General features: G+C 43.7%; 1 protein-coding gene and 1 non-coding gene across 3 annotated transcripts in view; one reads left to right on the top strand and one right to left on the bottom strand.

Moving 5' to 3' along the window:
• LOC137339976 (VPS10 domain-containing receptor SorCS1-like) overlaps positions 1-21,416 on the bottom strand; it is a 462,228-nt gene that overhangs the window by 249,012 nt on the left and 191,800 nt on the right. For both annotated transcript variants that reach the window (XM_068002094.1, XM_068002095.1), the window contains exon 3: positions 7,905-8,063. In XM_068002094.1, the coding sequence (XP_067858195.1) occupies positions 7,905-8,060 (156 nt within the window). In that variant the 5' untranslated portion in view covers positions 8,061-8,063. The remainder of the gene's footprint in view (positions 1-7,904; positions 8,064-21,416) is intronic.
• trnar-ccu (transfer RNA arginine (anticodon CCU)) lies at positions 18,587-18,659 on the top strand. Its single transcript has one exon. It is a non-coding gene; the product is annotated as a tRNA-Arg (tRNA).

The raw sequence follows: 21,416 nt of genomic DNA, 5'->3' as shown, positions 1-21,416 counted from the left end.
CTGCAATGTAGTTGGACACTGTCACTGTTTATATCGGGAGCATAGTGAAATAGTGACTGAGCGATGGGATTACTCATTGTTGGTATGGTTGCCAACTTTGGTGAATGTATTCCTAGTGCTTTCATCACGTGACCAAACTGCCTCCAACCGCCCCGCCATCACACTCCCACCATTGATCACCTAAAACGTCCATCCTCGCTGTTTATCACCTTCCCACACCAATTGGAAGACAAACAAACTCTTCATTACCCGACTGGATGTTTCTTGACTGTCAAACGGCCTTTTTTTCCAATCTCCAATATTTTTTATAACTAATAAATAAAAATGTTCAAAGAAAATGAAAAGAAAATACTTTTTTTTTAACCGCCCCTATTGATTTTTCTCCCGGGTTGCTAGCAGCAGTGTCCTGGGGATTAATTTTTAATTCCTGGAGACTCCAGGACAATCCTGGAGGGTTGGCAACCTTGATTGTAGGGCATCGAGTTTTATTGTTCTGACTCTTCTCTTTAGGCTGTTGATGACTCCTACATGGACAAGGTAGAGCAGGAAAATTCAGAATCACATGCCTGTGCCGGCTCTTTGAAAGAGCTGTCCAATTTAGTCCCACACCCCAGCCTTTTCCCCATAACCCTGCAAATTAGTCCTCTACAAGTACATGTCCAATTGCCTTTTGAAAGTTCCTATGGAATCTGCTTCCATCACTCCTTCAGGTAGTGCGTTCCAGATCTAAACAACTCTGTGTGTGAAAAAAATTCTCCTCATTTCTCCTCTAGCTCTTTTGCCAATTATTTTAAATCTGTGACCTCTGGTTACCGACCTACTTGCCAGAGGAAACAGTTTCTTCCTACTTGCTCTACCAAACCCCTCATAATTTTGAATACCTCCATTAGGTCTCCCCTTAACCTTCTCTGCTCGAAGGAGAACAATCCCTGCTTCTCCAATCTCTCCACATAACTGAAGTTTCTCATCCCTGGTATCATCCTGGTAAACCTCCTCTGTACCCTCAACAAGGCCTTGACATCCTTCCTAAAATGTGGTGCCCAGAATTGTATACAATGCTCCAGCTGAGGCATAACCAGTGATTTGTAAAGGTTTAGCGTGACTTCCTTGTTTCTGTATTCAATACCCCTATTTACATAGCCAAGTATCCCATAGGCTTTCTTAACCGCCTTATCAACTTGCCCTGCCACCTTCAAAGATTTGTGAATATGCACCCCCAGGTCCTTCTCTGCCTCCTATCCCTTAGCCAATTACGTACCCAGGTTACCACCGTTCCTTTAATCTCATATGCTTCTATTTTCTGAATAAGTCTGTTATGTGGTACTTTATCAAATGCCTTTTGAAAGTCCATATATACAACATCTACTGCACTACCTTCATCAACCCTCTCTGTTCCTTCGTCAAAGAACTCAATCAGGTTAGTAAGACATGATTTACCTTTAACTAATCCGTGCTGGCTGTCCCTTATTAATGCATGCTCCTCCAAGTGATAATTAATTTTGTCCTTGACACTGGTCTCTAGTAGTTTTGAAATAGTGTCATGATGCAATTTTGGGCCAGTACTCGAGTGCTGGTGACACCATCTTTATTCTGCATTCCTCAGTTTTACCATCCAGCGTTTATAGAGGGCAAAGTGCGTTAACACCAACGCAATCCACCCGCTTTAAGTAGTGGGGACTGTATACAGAGAAACGAAGAGGATGAGAGATGGCAGAGAAGTTAAGTACGCATGACGAATACAAAAGATAAAAGAAACAAGGGGAGAAACGAGGAGAGAAAGAATAGGAAAAAAGCAGAGAGAAATGAAAGGAAAACAAAGAGAACACAAGGGGAGAAACGGAAACAAGGTAAGAAGGGGAGAAACAGGGTGATCAAAGAGAGAAACAAGGAGGGAAAGAAAAAGAGAGAAAAGCAAAGAAGAAACAAAGAGATACAGTGGGAGAAACAAAAGAAGAGAGATAAAGAAAAATAAATTTAAGAATTTTGTGTGAGTTCTTGGATCAAAATATCCTCAGCTTGTTTCCATTGTTTTCATGCAGCGTTCCCTCTCTGGAAAGAGTCTTGGGGGTTAAATAATATTTATGGTTTCCCTGTTCTGCCATCAATTTATCAATCTCAGGTCAGATTGGTATATTTAAAATCAATGAGCCAGTGTTCTTTGTTGCGGGACCACTTTACAAGTCGAACGTGCAGCGAGCAGGGCGCTGAAAGGCTCTTCAAATGAAATGACTGGGATTAAAGGATTATTTCAACTTCCAGTGGGATTGTGTACTGCTGTTAATGAGCTCAAGTGGTCCCGAGATGTTAAGTGGGGGAAAGAAAATACTCACAAACCATGTTTCAGTGAATGGACATTGGTTAGAAATCTTAACCAATGTCTTGTTCCACCTTTCCCTATCCATGAACTCTTATTTCAGATCCGAATCGCAAACGACTGGAGAAATTGTCATGATTTTTCTATATATTTACAGGGGGCAAAAGGATATACATTCACATCAGAGTTTGACAGTACAATCGTGGTCATTTATATGTTTGAATTGGTGCTGGTGTGAATGGCACCACCTTTTGCATGAATGCCAGTATGATGTGGTGGATTTCAGATCAATTCCTCCCCATTTTACATCGAATTATATGGAAATTACAGCACAGAGACAGGCCATTCAGCCCAACTGGTCTATGCCGATGTTTATGCTCCACACGATCCTTCACTCACCCTATTTCATCTAACTCTATCAGCATAATCCTCACCAGCAGTATACCCTCACCCCCCACCCCCATGCATTGCAAATTGCTACATTCTGCCCACCACCCACTGTTGGCGCAGCTTAACTGAAGTATAAAAAATAAAATCAAAAATTCTTCATATAAATGGATGTACAAAAAGAATTTGGAGTGTTACATTCTCCTTCTCCCTGCGTCCTCAATGAGTTAAAATCGAGACTTGTCACACAGTCTCCTACTCTAAATCATTCGTTCCAAAAACCTCAAAACTCATTATTTCCCTCAGCAAAACTCCTTATTTCTCTTCCTTCTACAATGTGCATGCTTGGTATCATCTAACTATTACTTCATGATTTATTTGGCCTTGTCAGTGTCCAATACAACATGATTTCATTCTGTTCTAACCCAGTGTACAGGGTAAGTAAATAAATTGAACTGGCCTTGCATCCTGCAAGTAGCATCTCCCCAGTTCAATGTGTTAGTTGCCCTCCTAGTCCTTTCCTCCAACCTTCCACTCATTGCAACCCTGCCTCTATCCAGTCTCTTTCCTTTCCCTCCCAGTCATCCTTCATTACCCTGCTCCCTCCTTTCTTTAACCACAACAACTTGCATTTATATAGCACCTTTAACGCAGTAAAAATGTCTCAAGGCGCTTCACAGGAGTGATCATCAAACAAAATTTGACACCAAGCCACATAAGGAGATATTAGGACAGGGGGTCACAGAGGTAGGTTTTAAGAAGTGTCTTAATGGAGGAAAGAGACGTAGAGAGGTGGAGAGGTTTAGGTGGGGAATTCCAGTGCTTAGGACCGAGGCAGCTGAAGGCACGGCCGTCAATAGTGGAGCGATGAAAATTGGGGATACGCAAGAGGCCAGAATTGGAGGAGCGCAGAGATCTCATAGGGTTGTAGGGCTGGAGGAGGTTACAGAGATAGGGTTGGGTGAGGCCATGGAGGGATTTGAAAACAAGGATGAGAATTTTAAAATCGAGGCGTTGCCGGACTGGGAGCCAGTGGGCACAGGGGTGATGGGTGAATGACACTCGGTGCGAGTTAGGATACGGGCAGCACAGTTTTAGATGAACTCATGTTTACGGAGGTTGCAAGGTGGGAGGCTGGCCAGGAGAGCCAATCCTGATTAGTTTCTTCTCTCTCTTCAGTCACGGCCCTACTAGTAACCTCCCCCTCCCGTTCCCACTGTGATCCTGCATGTTCCATCTCCATCTCTGATCATGACAATTTACAATCTCTCTGCTCTTCCATCTCTCATCATGACCTTTTTTTTGGTCTCCTCTCCAACCTGCCTCCTTCCTGACCTTACGCACTATGGTCTTCTCTCTATTGTAATTGCCTATTATCAGCCTCCTTGGCGCATTCCACCTCCACAGACATTGGGTCATTAGATGTTGTTAACTGAGGCCACTGTCACTGTCATCTGACTGATTGACCAGACTCTGAAAAATTGAGCAGGGTGCACGGGAGTTGTGAATGAGGCTTCAGTGTTCTCCATAGGGGGAATTCCATGATCCTGCACTCACAGGCAACAAGGTCGGAGATATGGATACAGCACTGTAGCTCTGATTCTCTGACCCACACCTGCTGTGAGCCCAGGTCCCTACCAGGACCATGTAACTACTCCTTGCGCTTTTCAGCTCCCTGGGACCCTATGTTCCAGTGCCTGTCGGGGAGCTCATGTGATCGCTAAATACTGCACTGACTGTATGGGCAACTATTGCCTCATGGCTTATAGCTTTGTCAGTAAGGTTGTGTTTCAGGCTGTAGCTTGAATAAAACCTTATTCATTCACCCAAGATCAGTAAAATATCTCATGGGAGATGAAGTCCTCAGTGGCTACAGGATCATCGGGGTCAATTTTAACCGAAATTGCCGGGCTGGAAACCCACGGGATTGGGTGCAACACTGGTATTTCCACCATCTCCTTTGAAGTCAATATTAGGCAGAGTGTAAAACCGTCCTTCCACCCGATCCTGTGGGTATCCCGCCCAGCGAGTTAGGTTAAAATTGACCCCTTCATTTCTGTAAAATATAACAAAAGACCCTCTCATCTCAGTGGTGCAATTATACTTTCTTCCCAATCAGAAGGGCCGAGCAGCAAATCTGCAATGTAAATTTGAACTGATGTGGAGTTGGCTAATGCATTTATTCAAGATATGTGTATTATTTTTAAATGATACTTTTAGGGTGCACAGGAACAACATGAACACGTTCATTTGTACATGTGTGATGTCCTTTTCATGTTGCCAGATAGAAGCTTTCCTTTCATCGTGGCAGCTGTAACGAGCGGCAGAGCAACAAAGGCAAATCCATTTCGATGTATAAAGAGATAACTATTTCATGGTTTGCGTTTAAGCTCTGGTCAAACTGCGGAGAATGAATATAAATACAATCCCTGCTGGTCTAGTGAGGTGTGTAATGCCAGGGTGCCTCGTGGATGAGGGAGGTGCCTATCCATGGTTTCATCCTTTACAGCCTATTGGGGGCATGAACCCTAGTCACTGGCAGACTTAAAGCAACAGTTACACTGTGGAAATTGGTCTCAAACCAGTATCTCTGGAGTCTGGCAGATGTGAGTTAAACTGTCATATGCTCCTCACACTTAATTTAGTGACAAGGAGCTCTAGCTCTGTTGCCTATGTGGCTAATTTTTAATTAGATAAAAATAAGATCAGGCTTATCACCCCTCCCCCTCCCATGATTAAATAGTTCCCTGGCATTCAGTGACAACATTCACAGGTGAGGTAATGCATGGTGGCCAGTGCCCATTGAACTGTACCTCAGTGAGGGAGGAGGAAAGGGAGATAACAGGGTAGAAGGGAAAAAAGCGTAAACAGAACAGTAATTACACTTCAAAAGCATTTTGTTGGTTGTGAAGCACTTGAGGAGATCCAGAGGTTGTGGAAGGCACTGTATAGATACAAGCTGCTTCTTTAAAAAGGAAAACTAAGGTGTGGATATACTCGTACATGGAAGAGGCTTTTCATTACTGTCAAAAGACAGAGAGAGAGAAACACACACACACCTTACAGAACTGCCTCCAAAAGAAGTGGTCATGTAAAATCAATATACCATTCTTCTGGAAAACTACTCTTCAGGTTATTGACGTTTTAGTAAAGAGTTGAATTATAATATGAACCAGCTCATTTATCCATGTGAACTGATTTGAAAGAAAGATCTTGCATTTATGTATTGCCTTATCATGTCCTTAGGATGTCTCAAAGCATTTTATAACCAACAAATGACTTTCGAAATGCAGTCACCACTGTTATGTAGGCAAATGCAGCAGCCAATCTGCACACTCTAAGGTCCTACAAATAGCAAATGTGATGAGTGACCAGTTGATTTTTTTTGGTGGTGTTTGTTTCAGAGAGGAATGTTGGCCAGGGCACCAGGAGTACTCCCTATTCTTCAAACAATGCCATGGGATCTTTTACATCCACCTGAACAGGTAGATGGGACCTCAGTTTATTTCTCATCTAAAGGACGGCACCTCCAGCAATACAGCACTCCTTTAGTACTGCAGTGAAGTATCAGCTTGATTACGTGCTCAAGTCCTACTTCAACCTACTCCCTTCCAACTCAGGAGAGTTCTACCAACTGAGCCAAGTTGAAACAGCGGCTCTGTTTAAAGCAGTGATAGCCCTGGGTAAATGTTTCTGTGCTTTTTCTTCAACAACATATCCCAAATTCACGACCTCTGCCACCTAGAAGGACAAGAGCATCAGGTGCATGGGAACACCATCACCTCCAAGTTCCCCTCCAAGTCACACACCATTCTGACTTGGACATATATCGCCGTTCTTTCATCATTACTGTGTCAAAATTTTTTAATGTATCCATATGATTTATATCAATTAGGATTAATTGTATTCAGGTGGTGCATATCAACTGGGAACTCTCTTGTATCCAGTTATATGAGTGCTTATCCAGGGGGTGCACAGTGGGTAATGTTGATCTCTGTGAATAAAAGCTTGGAAGCAACTGAAGACCAGGCTCTAATATTCCATCCTTCACCACCTGGCTATCCAATTTATAACAAAAATCCTGGAACTCCCTACCTAACAGCATGATGGACACACGGACTGCAGCGATTCAAGAAGACAGCCCCACCATCAACTTCGGAAGGGCAACGAAGGATGGGCAATAAATACTGGTCTTGCTAGCAATGCCCATATCCCAAGAATGAATTAAAAAAAATACTAATACATTTTCTGTAGCTGAAACTGTTTGGCCATTTGTCAAAAGTTATATTTTTGTTATATCTTTATCACAAGATCAGCAAGCCTATTCAACCCAACTTTAATACCTATCCAGAACAACAAAATGGCAGCTTATGTGCATTGAGTAGCAAAGTGTCTCTTCTGTGCATAAGCACTGACAGACACATTGACAAGTTAATTCTGTAGCTATGGCAACATGGGCCCTTACAACATTGCTTTATTTTTTCTCAGTTTTATTAAAAATAAATAATATTTTTATAGCACCAGATGTGACTGGCAAGGTGACCATCTGTTGCCAACTGTGACAGCGCTCTGGTGTTAGTGAAATACAAATCCAAGTCTCGAAGGAAAATTCAAACCCAGAATCTGAGGCACCTTCAGTCCAAGATGCTGTGCAGTAGACCTCTGGAAGACCGGTTGGAGATTTGAGTTTGATCCTTTGTAAACCTGGGGTAGATTATTGTTCAAACGTTGGCAGTCTGGATGTTGTGTGTTCCAATTCCTCAGTAATCTAAGGAAGGCTCCCAAGACATTCTAAAATTGTGACTTTTCCTCATGATAAATTAATGGAGCTGCTCCTGGCTGTAATTGGTTCCTCCCCATCAGAATGTCATTGGAACAGCTCTGGCAGGAGGCTTGAGATGGGGCAGCACATTCAAAACTTTCTTAAATGTGAAAGGATTTATATTTAATTTTTTTTCCCCCACAAAGATGCTGGTGGGGCACTTTGAACAGAACGTGCTGTGCTATGCCTTTAATAAAAGCACGTGTCTGAATCTCACGTAGTCCATGTCTTTTCACACATTGAAAGTGATTAACATGCAAGTATTTTCACCTCATTTTCTGCACCAACATGTTTGCTTCCAGTCCCCATTAACACTAGCTAGTTCGCGATGAAAGTGTCGCTCAAATTCCAACAGCAAAAGGCTTAAGTGACATTTCTCACCTTTTGGTCTTGGCTGTAGGCCAGAATCCAATCCTCTTCTTGCGGGTGAAAGAGCATACTTTGAATCTGAAAGTTCTGGCGGTACTTTTGATAGGTTGCGCCTTCATCCGAGCTGATCAGTACACTGCTCTCAATCTCGGGGTCACTCACTAGCATTATCTGTTCCAGGCAGGAGAAAAGAGAAAACAAGTCTGAGGAAAAGCTCAACAACACGGACAGACAGAGGTACAAAAAAGCGAGTTTATTTAATTTGCGTATTCCCAGATAAGAGGCTGAGGGGGGATTGAATAGCAGCACTACAAATTTGTTGCATTGCTTGAATTATAATAATAATGTCAACGTAGAAAGGCTTCTTTTGAAAGCAGCAGTGATTGGAATGACCCCAAAATACTCTTACAATCCGATCTACTACACAGTGCAGTTTGCTGGGTGCTGCTTTTACAAATGATAATGCTTTTAACTGCCATTCGTTGCCAGCTGGGGCTGGGAATGTCATGATTTTTTTTTAACACAAGTTATGATCATTCAAAAATAAAAGTCACCAAAAAAACCACAACCAAATGGTGGTCTGTGGTTAATCCAAACATTTTCTCTGGGAATGTAATGTTGTTTTGTTCCGTGTGGAAAGGCTTTCTTACAAAACATCTGAACATACGAAATTGACTGGCAGGAAAAGATCAGCTAGTCCATCAAGCCTGTCCCACACGCGTGATACCTGGACCATTGTGACTACACACTTGCTACACCCCCAGCAGTCATGCAATCTCCTGGAGGAGGCAGGAAACAGGGGGATAAAACCCCAGGGAAAAAACAAATCTGGAAAATTCCTCTCTGACCCCCCTCAGGCGATCGAAGTTCACATAGGGTTATAATAATATAATTATATTTCCAGGGAGCTAATCTTCATAATTATCTTTATTTTGGATTGCCTTATGTGGGATTCAATAATAAATATAAGACTAGAAGCTCCTGTTGATGATATTAGTGAACAAATACTGAATGCATTTGAGTAACAGTGCACTGTCCAGCTTTTAGTTAAATGAATGATGCCTCCAGTACAGGAACAGAGATGTGTCATACAAACACATTAAGCATTTGCCTAGTAATAACAGTAATGTATAGCTTGTAGTTATTATTGGGGTATCATGGTATATCATATGCTGTTATTAGGATACTATATCTGAGCATTTGGATGTATTTAAATTGTTCCCTTTATTTTTTATTCGTTCATGGGATGTGGGTGTCACTGGCAAGGCCGGCATTTATTGCCCATCCCTAATTGCCCTTGAGACGTGGTGATGAGCCACCTCCCATATCTATAACCATCAGTGGATTGCCAGACAGATTGTCACACGTACATTTTTTCATCTGTTCTCACTTATTCTCTATTTGTGTGGTTTTCTCAGAACCGAGGGAATTGAGAGTCAACCATGTGGCGTAGGGGCTTGAGTCGTGTGTAGGCCAGACCAGGCAGAGATGGCAAGTTCCCTTCCCTGAAGGACATTAGTGAACCAGTTAGGTTTTTACAACAAAGCAGCAGCTTTCACTGTCATTAGGCCACAAATGACCAGATTTATTGAATTCAATTTCACATATTACCATGGTGGGATATGAACCCGTGACCTCTATACTGTTGATCCAATACCATAACCACTGTGCCACCGCATGCCAGGAATTGCCTGTGCATTCATTGCCAAATCAGGAGCTTGTCCCACCACAACTTATAAACACCTTTAATGTAAAGAAATGCTCCAAGTTGCTTCACAAAAAGCCAGGAAGGAAGCTGTTAGTAGAGGTGACCAATATTTGGTTGAAGAGCTGGGCCTGGAGAAGGTGTTCAAAGATGGAGAGCGAGGTGGAGGGACAGAGGGGTTTAGGAAGGGAATTCCAAAGAGTAGAATCAAGGTGGCTGGAAGCTCTCGACCATTATAGAGTATGGATGCAGCACCCTATCCCCACTAGACTGCCGGCAACTGGATGATAACTCTGCAGTAGACCACCGGAGATATGGAGATCCCCCCTCCATACTACCAGCTGTTGGGCGCATACTCACTTTAAGAGCCAATGGAAATATGGATGGTCAACTCTAGACTACCAGAAACTGGACCCGCAGTTCTCACTGGTTCATTGGTCAATATAGATGTAAGATGCCCCTTCCCAACGAATCAGATGCATAGTGACCACCAAATACGGAAACAATTCCGCAACTTTAACCATTGGGCCATCTGAGTCCAACTAGACCGCTGGCTTGTAACTTAAAATAAACTCAGAAAATTTACATAATACCTGACTGAAAAGAATCAGTATTTACATTAGGCTCCAGTTGATGCCTACCTCAATGATATAAAACTAATACTGGGTAAATGAGAATGCCAGTGTTCCTGTGCAGAGATACAAGCCCCAATTTTAACTCGGGGCTTGTGGCAGCAGGGGCAGGAGCAAAACTCCCATGATGTCACTGGGGGGGAGGCCGGACAATTTTAACTAATGGGCCTCATTACCATTTCAGGGGGTCCCAGCAGGCGGGATTGTGAGATTTTGGATGACTGGAGGTCGCTACCTGGGATCGAAGGGAACTAAGATAAAGTGTTAAGCAGGGGATTGGGGGAGGACGGGAACAATTTGTTCCCCTTGAGGTTCCCAGTTCAGTGGTTTGCCACGAGTCCTTAATTACTGTGATGAGATACTGTAAAACTGAATACATAAAGACCAACAGAGCAAATATATCACGACACTCTGTGCTTGAGAGAATAAAGAGCTGAGGGCCCAGACAAAACAGAGACTGGCACCAAAATGAAACAGACTTCAGGCTTCAGCAAAGGAATTAAGAGAAAAGAAAGAAAGACTTGCAATTATACAGCGCTTTTCACAACCTCAGGACGTCCCAAAGCGCTTTACAGCCAATGAAGTATTTTTGAAGCATAGTCACTGTTGTAATGTAGAAATTGCAGCAGCCAATTTGCGCACAGCAAGCTCCTACAAACAGCAATTTGATAATGACCAGATAATCTGTTTTAGTGATGTTGGTTGAAGGATAAATATTGGCCAGGACACCGGGGAGAACTCCCCTGCTCTTCTTCGAAATAGTGCCTTGGGATCTTTTACATCCACCTGAGAGGGCAGGCGGGGCCTTGGTTTAATGTCTCATCCGAAAGATGGCACCTCCAACAATGCAGCACTCCCTCAGTACTGCATTGGAGTGTAAGCCTAGATTTTGTGCTCAAGTCTCTGGAGTGGGACTTGAACCCACAACCTTCTGACTCAGAGGCGAAAGAGCTACCAAGTGAGCCACTGCTGACAAAAGCTTGAGGAAGTGGAAAAATGGACAAGTGGGACTTCAAGGACAGCATTTAAAATTGAAAGTAAATAGAGTGCTCAAGATACTTCTTAGCGGTTTTAGTTAGGCTCTTGTTATTATTTTTTGATGAGATGTCCTTCTCATTGTGCTGCTAAGTGTCCTTATACTTGTCCATCGGGCCGATTTGAGAATTAGTACAGCAAAAGGATCAAGAAAAAAGTGGCACCAATGAATCACATCATTATTTTCTTTATCTGTCACTCGGCCCACACCACACAAATAAAACAAATCACTCCAGGTGAGGTTTTTCTGTGAAGAGCATTGAATTTTCAAAGCTGCAGAATTGCTGAAGGACAAAAATAGCAGTACGTTTGTCACAGGATAGTTTGCTGCTTCCCATTACAAGACTCTCAGCCTGGATTCAGGGGATGATATGGATTAATAGTTTTTCATTAACAGTCGATAAACAAGCTCTCAAGTAGACACACGCTTCTGGTGCCAAACCCTGATGCTGTTATTCATCACCATTACAGGAGGCCTTAGAAATACCGTTTACTTTCTTTAAATGTTGACAAATGGATTTCAGAGATAATTTATAGGTTCAAAAGACCTCATAATTTTTCTTGATATTGGCTGAAATGAAAACATTTGTTACTTGGGGAAATTACGTTTCACTCTTTACTTTATTCGATGCTCTGTGAGCAGATCTAGTTAGAAGTACAAATTGAGTTTCAATGTAAGTAAGCTCCTGTTGCTACAATATTTTACTGGCCAGTTTTACTTAACATCTTGTGAAGTGGTTTTAGTTTCAGCTTCATTTTGATGAAAACGACAATATAATTCAGGGGCAAAGCTGCCGGAATTGGGAATTTTGGCAAGTGGCAAGAGAGCACAAGTTACTCTTTGTCATTCTACGTAACATACTGTGTCATTCTATGTCTAACATGTTCCTAGTTCCGTGTTATTTTGTGTGTAACATGCTCCTAGTTCCGTGTTATTCTGTGTGTAATATGCTCCTAGTTCCATATTATTGTGTAGGACCATAGAACCATAGAAAAGATACAGCACAGAAGGGGGCCATCGTGTCCGCCCCGGCTCGAAGAACAACCAGGTGCCCATTCTAATCCCACCTTCCAGCACCCGGTCTGTAGCCCTGCAGCTTACAGCACTTTAGGTGCAGGTCCAGGTACTTTTTAAAAGAGTTGAGGGTCCCTGCCTCTACCACCAATTCGGGCTGCGAATTCCATACACCCACCACCCTCTGGGTAAAAAAGTTTTTCCTCATGTCCCCTCTAATCCTTCTGCCAATCAGCTTAAATCTATGTCCTCTAGTTCTTGAACTCTCCGCTAGGGGAAACAGGTACTTCCTATCTACTCTATCTGGGCCCCTCATAATTTGTACACCTCAATCAAGTCTCCCCTCAACCTCCTCTGCTCCAAGGAAAACAACCCCAGCCTATCCAATCTCTCCTCGTAGCTGCAATTTTCAAGTCCTGGCAACGTTCTTGTAAATCTTCTCTGCACTCTCTCCAGAGCAATTACGTCCTTCCTATAATGTGGTGACCAGAACTGCACACAATACTCCAGCTGTGGCCTTACCAGCGTTTTATCCAGTTCCATCATTACATCCCTGCTTTTGTATTCTATATCTCGGCTAATAATGGAGAGCATTCCATATGCCTTCTTCACAACCTTATCTACCTGTACTGCCACCTTCAGGGACCTGTGCAGATGCACTCCTAGGTCTCTCACTTCCTCTATCCCTCACAATATATTCCCGTTTACTGCGTATTCCCTTTTACTGTTTGCTCTCCCTAAGTGCATTACCTCACACTTCTCCGGGTTGAACTCCATTTGCCACTTTTTTGCCCACTCCACCAACCCATTGATATCTTCTTGGAGTCTACAGCTATCCTCTTCATTATCAACTACACAGCCAATTTTTGTGTCGTCTGCAAATTTGGCAATCATGCCCCTACATTCAAGTCCAAATCATTAATATATATCACAAATAGCAAGGGACCCAACACTGAGCCCTGTGGCACACCACTGGAAACGGATTTCCATTCGCAAAGACATCCATCGACTTTTACGCTTTGTTTCCTGTTACTGAGCCAATTTTGGATCCAATTCACCACATTTCCCTGTATCCCATGGGCTTTTACCTTTCTGACTAGTCTGCCATGTGGGACCTTGTCAAATGCCTTATTAAAATCCATGTAGACAACATCCACTACACTATCCTCATCAATCCTCCTTGTTACTTCCTCAAAGAAATTAATCAGATTTGTAAGGCATGACCTTCCCTGAACAAATCCATGCTGACTATCCCTGATTAAACCATGCCTTTCCAAGTGACAGTTTATCCTATCTCTCGGTATTGATTCTAATAGTTTGCCCACCACCGAGGTAAGACTGACCGGCCTATAATTGTTCGGCCTTTCCCTCGTACCCTTTTTAAACAATGGTACTACGTTTTCAGTCTTCCAGTCCTCCGGTACCTCCCCTGTATCTAGTGAGATATCTGTTATTTCCTCCCTGGCTTCCTTCAATAGCCTGGGAAACAATCCATCCGGCCCTGGTGACTTATCAACTTTCAAGGATTCCAGTCCCTCTAGTACTTCCTCTCTCCTTATGTTTACCTTATCCAATATTTCACATCTCTCCTCTTTAACTATTACGTCCGGATCATCCCTTTCCTTTGTGAATACGGAGACAAAATATTCATTTAAAATCCTACCCACATCCTCTGCTTCGACACACAAGTTACCCTTATCATCCCTGATAGGTCCCACCTTTTCCTTAGCTATCCTCTTGTTCTTGTGTGTGTAATGTGCTCCTAACTGTCTGTCATTCTGTAAATAACACACTCCTAGCTCTGTGTAACATGATCCTAACTACATTGCTTTCTATGTAACACTGTTCCAGCTATGATATTCTGCATTACACACTCATAACTGCATTATTCCATGTGTAACAGACTCATATCCATGTATTATTCTGATTATAAGAAGTGCAACACACACCCTGGCTATATTTTACACACTTATAGCTAAGTGTTACTCTGTGCGTTACACGCCCCCAGCTCTTTGTGATATATGGCGGGATTGTAATGCTGAGCCAGGAATTTAACTATGATATGGTTTTATCAGTGTAACCAGAAGACAGCATTCTAATAAAAAGTAATGCTCCTATATAGTGGATTATAATACACTGGCACACGCACATATAGATCATGAACACATGATAGGCCCCAGTGAAATACTGATTAATATATCAATCTTGATGAATGATCTCGTTTCTCACAAGGAGCTAAGTCTGAGTGATGGGATAAAAGTCTCCTCTATCTGCTGGTTCTAAATGTCCTTTCTGAAATGGGTTTAGACATCGTCAATCCAGTTCCCGTGGACAGGGTATAAAACGGTCCCTAATTTGGCACTTCTGATATGTATCCTCATATCAGGCAACCCACACTTAAGATGGGAATCCAATGATTTGTATCAGTTTAGCATCATCCTTTTGCTTTTATACTCTAAAGCCCTGTTTATCAAACCTAAGATCCCATATTCTTTTTCTTTTACAATTTTCTCAAATTGTCTTCCCACTATTAAAGATTTATGTGTCTGATTCCATACAAGGCCATGCTACAATCTAGAAATGACTCATGGCGATATCAGCAGACAAGTTTCACTTATTCATATGACATCCCTCTTTGTGCAATATTTTAACACAGGGATTAACTTGTGTGTTTTAAATGGATTAACACCTCTGCTAAAATAGCAGACATTTGTCCACTAATCTAACTAACAGTTATTTCACGCCTTATATCTTTTATACACCTTAACCGCTTCTTTTGTATGATCTATCCAGCATAGGAACATAGGGTCAGCTGAAATTTTACTCCCTTGCACTGCTTACAATGGACAATATAATGAAAATAGAAAGAAAGACTTGCATTTATAGAGAATCATAGAATGGTTACAGCACGGAAGGAGGCTATTCGGCCCATCAAGTCCATGCCGGCTCTCTGCAAGAGCAATCCAGCTAGTCCCACTTCCCCACCCTATCCCAGTAGCCCTGCAAATTTTTTCCCTTCAAATACTTATCCAATTCCCTTTTGAAAGCCACGATTGAATCTGCCTCCACCACCCCCTCGGGCAGTGCATTCCAGATCACAACCACTCGCTGCGTAAATAAGTTTTTTCCCGTGTCGCCTTTCACAACCTCAGCACGTCCCAAATTGCTTTACAACCAATGAAGTACTTTTGAAGTGTAGTCACTGTTGTAATGTAGGAAACACAACAGCCAATTTGTGCACAGCAAGATCCCACAAACAGTAACGTGATAATGACCAGATAATCTGTTTAGTGATGTTGGTTGCGGGATAAATATTGGCTAGGCCACTGAGGAGAATTTCTCTGTGCTTCTTCGAATAGCTTCATGGGATCTTTTACGTCCACCTGAAAGGGCGTACGGGGCCTTGGTTTAGTGCTCGAGTCTCTGGAGCGGAGCTTGAACCCACAATCTTCTGACTCAGAGGCGAGAGTGCTACCAACTGAACCCCGGCTGATGCCTCGACAAAAATACCATTCCTGATCTGTGCAGATAATTAAACAATAACAATTTCAGAACATACAGTTAAACAGGAGTGTGAAAAGAAAACATTCACACCAAAGACTGTTACTGATATTTAGACAGCGGAGATATGATTTTATATTTTTGCTGCCAAAACATCTTCACTCCTTGTATAAATGGTTACACTGTTAAGTGCTCTTGAATGAGTTTTATAGTTAGTAAGGATGCCGGGCTTCTCTCAGTGACAGTAAGTGTCCTCTAGGTGTGTAAGAATGATATGAGGTGGATGGCCCACTCAGTCTCTCTCTCTTCCTGTTGGGATGCTCCAGAGCTCTAATTGGCATCTCCCACAACAGCACTGCAGACATTAGGGGGCACTCGTTACACAGGGACTATCGAGCATTAACCATGACCCATATTCCGTGGCACGGGGCACTGCGATGGCAGTGGCTGTGCCCTAGATTTGCAAGCAAGAATCCAATTTACACTCAGTAGCACATTATGTTACATCGCCAACAGACTCTGCCACCTTATTATGCTATATTCTCATTACAGGTCCTTAAAAATTCAAGACCATAACTGAGAGATTTATTTTAAAGCATTTTTAAGCGTTTTATTTCCTTCCGACTTTATTTTGTTGTCCAATGATGTTTAATAGGTGGGCAGTACAGTGCATTGGACTCGCATCTCCTGGGAACTGAATTGAGACTCTTAAACATATAATTGAAGCTTGAGGCAAAATGCAGGGTTTTTATATTTTTGCCATGACTCAATTATGTGCACTGAAGTGTATGAACTGCTGGAAAGAGCTCTGAGTTACAGCGCGTGGCAAGATGATGCCAGTCGAGCACAGGAATCTGCTGTTGGTTCAGTGGGATTATCTTTATTCTGAAGGTGCCTGGGAATTCATGCCCCCTCCCCCATCAGTCTCAAATGGATTACGAAAGGACGCCACACTTTGGAACCTGAATATTCCCAATCGGTTCCACCCGGTGGTTCAAACCTGGTGGACCTGCTCCGAAATTGGGCAGACTTCTGTGACGCCCAATCTCAGCCCACTTTGTAGCCAGCACCACCTTGCAACGTCATTTCCCATGGCTGCAGGTGGGGCCTGCTCATTTTTGGGGTGGTTCCATGCAAATCAGGTGAGAATGACTGAGTATCTATCACTCCCGCCTTTCCTCGCTTCTGCAAAACAAGCACCGCAGGTTGCCAACCCTCCAGGATTGTCCTGCAGTCTCCAGGACTTAAAAATGAATCTCCCCGACATTGCTGCAAACAACCCAGGAGACAAATCATCGGGGGGGGGGGGCATTAAAAAGAATTGCTTGTGTTGTTTTCATTTTCTTTGAAGATTTTTGTTTATTCATTATAAAAATATCAGAGATGGAAAAAAACAAGGCTGTTTGACTGACAGAAAAGAGTCATCCAACCAGATAACGAAGAGTCTGTTCGCCCACTGATTGGCCTGGGAAGGCAGTGCGCTGCGAGGATGGACATGTTGGGCGACCAATGGTGGGATTGTGGGGGCGGGGCCGCTGGAGGCGGGAGGTCATGTGATGAAACCTCCCGGAATACATCCAACCAGAATTAACAAACCGACTCGGCACTGAGGAGGAGGCGGAAGGGAATTTAAAGAGCCGAGCACCAACTTTGAGAGAAACACTTTGAAGCTTATGTTTGGCTCATTTTTGGAGGGTTTTTTTTTGCTGTTGATGTCTACCTTTGTGCTATTTGCAGTGAGGCTGCCATCTTTTACCAGCCCCCCCCCTCCCACCACCCTCATTTCAGACATGGCACGATGGATTCCCATACCTTTGCTTTTTGGAAGAGGAGGAGGAGGAGCAATGTCAGGATGCCTGAGTCGTGTTTGACCCAAATTAGCAAAAGTGCAGCCACTCGGTAACATATCTATTGAACAGACTGAAGCTGCACATTGCACTGTACTCAATATCTTTACTGTGCCTTTATTAGTTTTAACACTTTATTCTGAAGACTGAGTTATTGGCCTCCATGAGTTCATTTAAACTGTGAAACCATGTCCATGTTAGGGGTTTGTAATCTACAGTGCAGGAATGTTTGTGTGCACTGTAACAATGGCCCAGTCCCCTTAAAGGGGCACTGCCGCCTGGTAAATCCTCTTGTCGGGGCAGTGCGCAGTGAGGTAACGAAAGACATCCTGAAAATAGTTTCAGAGATGCTCGAAAAAAAACCACTTGAGCTTAAAGGGGAAGTAGGCAAATTTGTTTCATGCACAAAGGTGGAATGCTTTACTACAAATGGTGTTCAACAACAACAAAAACAATTTGCATTTATTTCGCGCCTTTAACGTAGTGAAACGTCCCAAGGCGCTTCACAGGAGCGATTATCAAACAAAATTTGACATTGAGCCTCCTGGCCTGTTTCTGTGCTGTAAATTCTATATATAATATGTAAATCCCTTCAAACAGTAATTGCATCAGGAAAATTGGAGTTTGTGTTAGTGGCTTGGCATCGTCACAGAAACTGAGGAGGACAAACTATCAAAAAGAACTTAAGATCAGCCTGTGAGTAGAGACAGTGCCAGTGGCTGACCCCGGAAAGCAAGTCCCGCTCCGTATCATTGTTCTCCTAGTCCCTCTGCCCCTCTTGTACCCCCTCCTGCTCCTGTCTTCAATGGATTGGGGAAAGAGTCCGGCACGATGCTAACCACAGCTGCTCACTTTGGGATGATGCGTCATGGTGGACAGGTAAGGTGCAGGGAGAGCCTGTGTCTGAGGCAGAAACAATGTTTTTTTTGTCATTTGGACAGCTCTCATATCTCATTGTAGCCCCAGTGGCCTAATGGATAAGGCACTGGCTACCTAAGCCAGGGATTGTGGGTTCGAGCCCCACCTGGGGTGATGCAAAATTTTACCAAGGTGGGTAGATGGAGTTAAGATACAGATGAGCCACTATCTAACTGAATGGCGGAACAGACTCGAGGGGCTGAATGGCCTACTCCTGTTCCATTGGAACCATTACAGCCCACTGAGGACTTACGACTCCTTCATCTTGCATACGTGCACACTGAGCCTTGCCATGTGTTAACTGGCATTGAGCAAATTATAGTTCATGTCATCACACGGCCTTTTCCCTTATTTTCTCCCCTCCTCTCCTAAAGGCACTGTCTGGGTGCCACTGGGTGCCACAAGCACTCCAGTACCTCACTACAAGTGCTCACAGCGAGTGTCGACCAGCTGTTCAGTTGTGCAAGACACCACAACCGAGTTGAATCCCAGTGTCTAAGTATGCACACTTTTCCTGCTGGGATCATTGGATAGCAATCAGGAATGGGAACTCTGGCTGATTTCTTTTTTCCTCTTCCCAACCTAATTTGATCCATTAACTCAGCAAAGATGGTAATCGACCAGGACCTTCTGGTCTCAGAACTTCACTTTACTGCGTTCTCATACCTTCCTCAAAGTGAAATATACTCTACTGGGTGGAATTGATCCCTCGCCCCCCCTCCTTCCACCCAGGGATTAATAATTAATAGGAGAGGGGGAAACTCCAGTCATTCTACACATCCTGTCATTCACTTCAACAGAACCTCCCAGCCCCACCACCTCGACCAAGTAGGACAAGAGCAGCAAGACCATGGGAACACCATCACCTTCAATTTCCCTTCCAAGCCACACACCACCACCACCACAACAACTTGCATTTACATCGGGCCTTTAACGTAGTAAAGCGTCTCAAGGCACTTCACAGGAGCGGTTATCGAACAAAATTTGACATTGAGATACATAGGAAGATACTAGGACAGGTGACCAAAAGCCCGGTCGAAGAGGTAGATTTTAAGGAGCGTCTTAAAGGTAGAGAGGTGGAGGGGTTTAGGGAGGGAATTCCAGAGGTTAGGGCCTAGGCAGCTGAAGGTATGGCCGCCAACGGTGGAGTGATTAAAATCAGGGATGCACAAGAGGCCAGAATTGGAGGAGCGCAGAGATCTCGGAAGATTGTAGGGCTGGAGGAGGTTGGAGTTAGGGAGGGGCCATCTTGATTTGGACATATCTCACCATTCCTTCATCACCGTTAAAACTCTGGCATTCCCTACCTAGCACCTAGCATGGTGGAGGCAATATCATCACAAAGGAGAAGGCCCACCTTCACAGGGTAATTAGCGATGGGCAATACATGTAACCTTGCCGGTGTTGCCATGTCCCGAGAAGAAATATATTTTTTTTAAAATCAATACTGAAAGCATTTAGAACTTGGCGACCCACAATCGTTGCTTCAATTCCGTACATTATAACTAACGAGCTTAACTGGGCAAAGATGAAGGCACGACTAAAAACACAAATGCTCATTAGGGCTGAAAGAAAGGATCTCATCTTTTATTCACGACTTAAGTTAACTTAGGTGCCCATCCTCCTCACTGAATCAGTGTCGGTCCCCACCTCTGATCCACTGAATTATTTTCAAAATGTGCTCCCCCCCCCCTCACCCCCGCCCGTCACGACCCTCCCCGCCCAGCCAGTTGCTTGTTCGGGACTTCAGAAAACATCTGAACAACGTGTTTTACTCTGAAGTAACACTCATCTCATGCTCTCCTTTTTGAAGAAGAGTGCAGTTCAGAGTGATTATTCCTTTTGTGGTACAGTATCAGTGGCATTAGCTCATAAACACGCGTTTATTAAAATGCATCGCTTATCCATATTTATGAGGAGAAGATTTATTTCTTTCATGTCTCTTTTTGCTTTTAAAGTAGTTCAGAGACAATGTGCTGAGTCTTGATTTCAATGCAGGAAGGAAGGAGCTTAAAAATAACAAAAGTCGAAAGTTTAGGGACTGCGATAACAACTGCAGTATTGATAGCATGAAGAGAGATAGCAGCATAGAAATTCTGGCAGAGCCGTTGTGCCACCAGTGGTGTGCCAAGGCAGAGCTTCTACCCGCTGCCTTGTTCCCCCTGAATCCCACATCCCAAATCTTGAGGACGCGGGCATTTACATATTACGGGTGGGCACCTTTGCCAGTAGTGACACCACAGGGGCACCCAGGTAGTGGCAAGATGTCGGAGGGGTTCTGTGCCATTCCGTTGGGGAGAATGGGCCCATCTGGACAAAGAGCTCAGTGGCACCATTTTATCTTGGTTGCTGTTCCCTCTCTGCTAGGTTCACAACGGAGCCGAAATCAATGCCTCTGAATTCTAGTGGGGCCCACATATGGCCTCCTTCCTGCAGGTGAACTGGCCGCCACAGAGAAGTATCTGGAGGGATTTCCAAGGGAGTCTAGGATCCCGCCAGACACTCCCCCAGTGGCATTCTCACCTGGGCCAGGGAGCCGGCCTCAGGGGCTGCGAGGGAGATTGTTGCTGCAGATCTCGGGCACCAACAGCTGAGCGGGTCGGCCTGTTCCGGGAGACGGTTTGAAGAAGCGACCCGATTTTATTGTAAAATTTAAATCATTGCAGGGTTTTCCAGTGCAATGAATCGGATCGATCGATTGCACTCTTTAGCAGGGCCATTTAAAAGTTAAATCACCCCCTACACACCAAAGAAATGCTGGCAGGGAGAGGGCAGTCGGAGCCTCGGTTTAATGTCTCATCCGAAAGACGGCACCTCCGACAGTGCAGCACTCCCTCACAGTACTACACTGAACTGTTGGCCTAGATTAGA

Source organism: Heptranchias perlo, chromosome 21, assembly GCF_035084215.1.
Source record: "Heptranchias perlo isolate sHepPer1 chromosome 21, sHepPer1.hap1, whole genome shotgun sequence".
Lineage (NCBI taxonomy): Eukaryota > Metazoa > Chordata > Chondrichthyes > Hexanchiformes > Hexanchidae > Heptranchias > Heptranchias perlo.
Note: the sequence above shows the minus strand (reverse complement) of the source record. Positions and strands in the feature narration are given on the sequence as shown.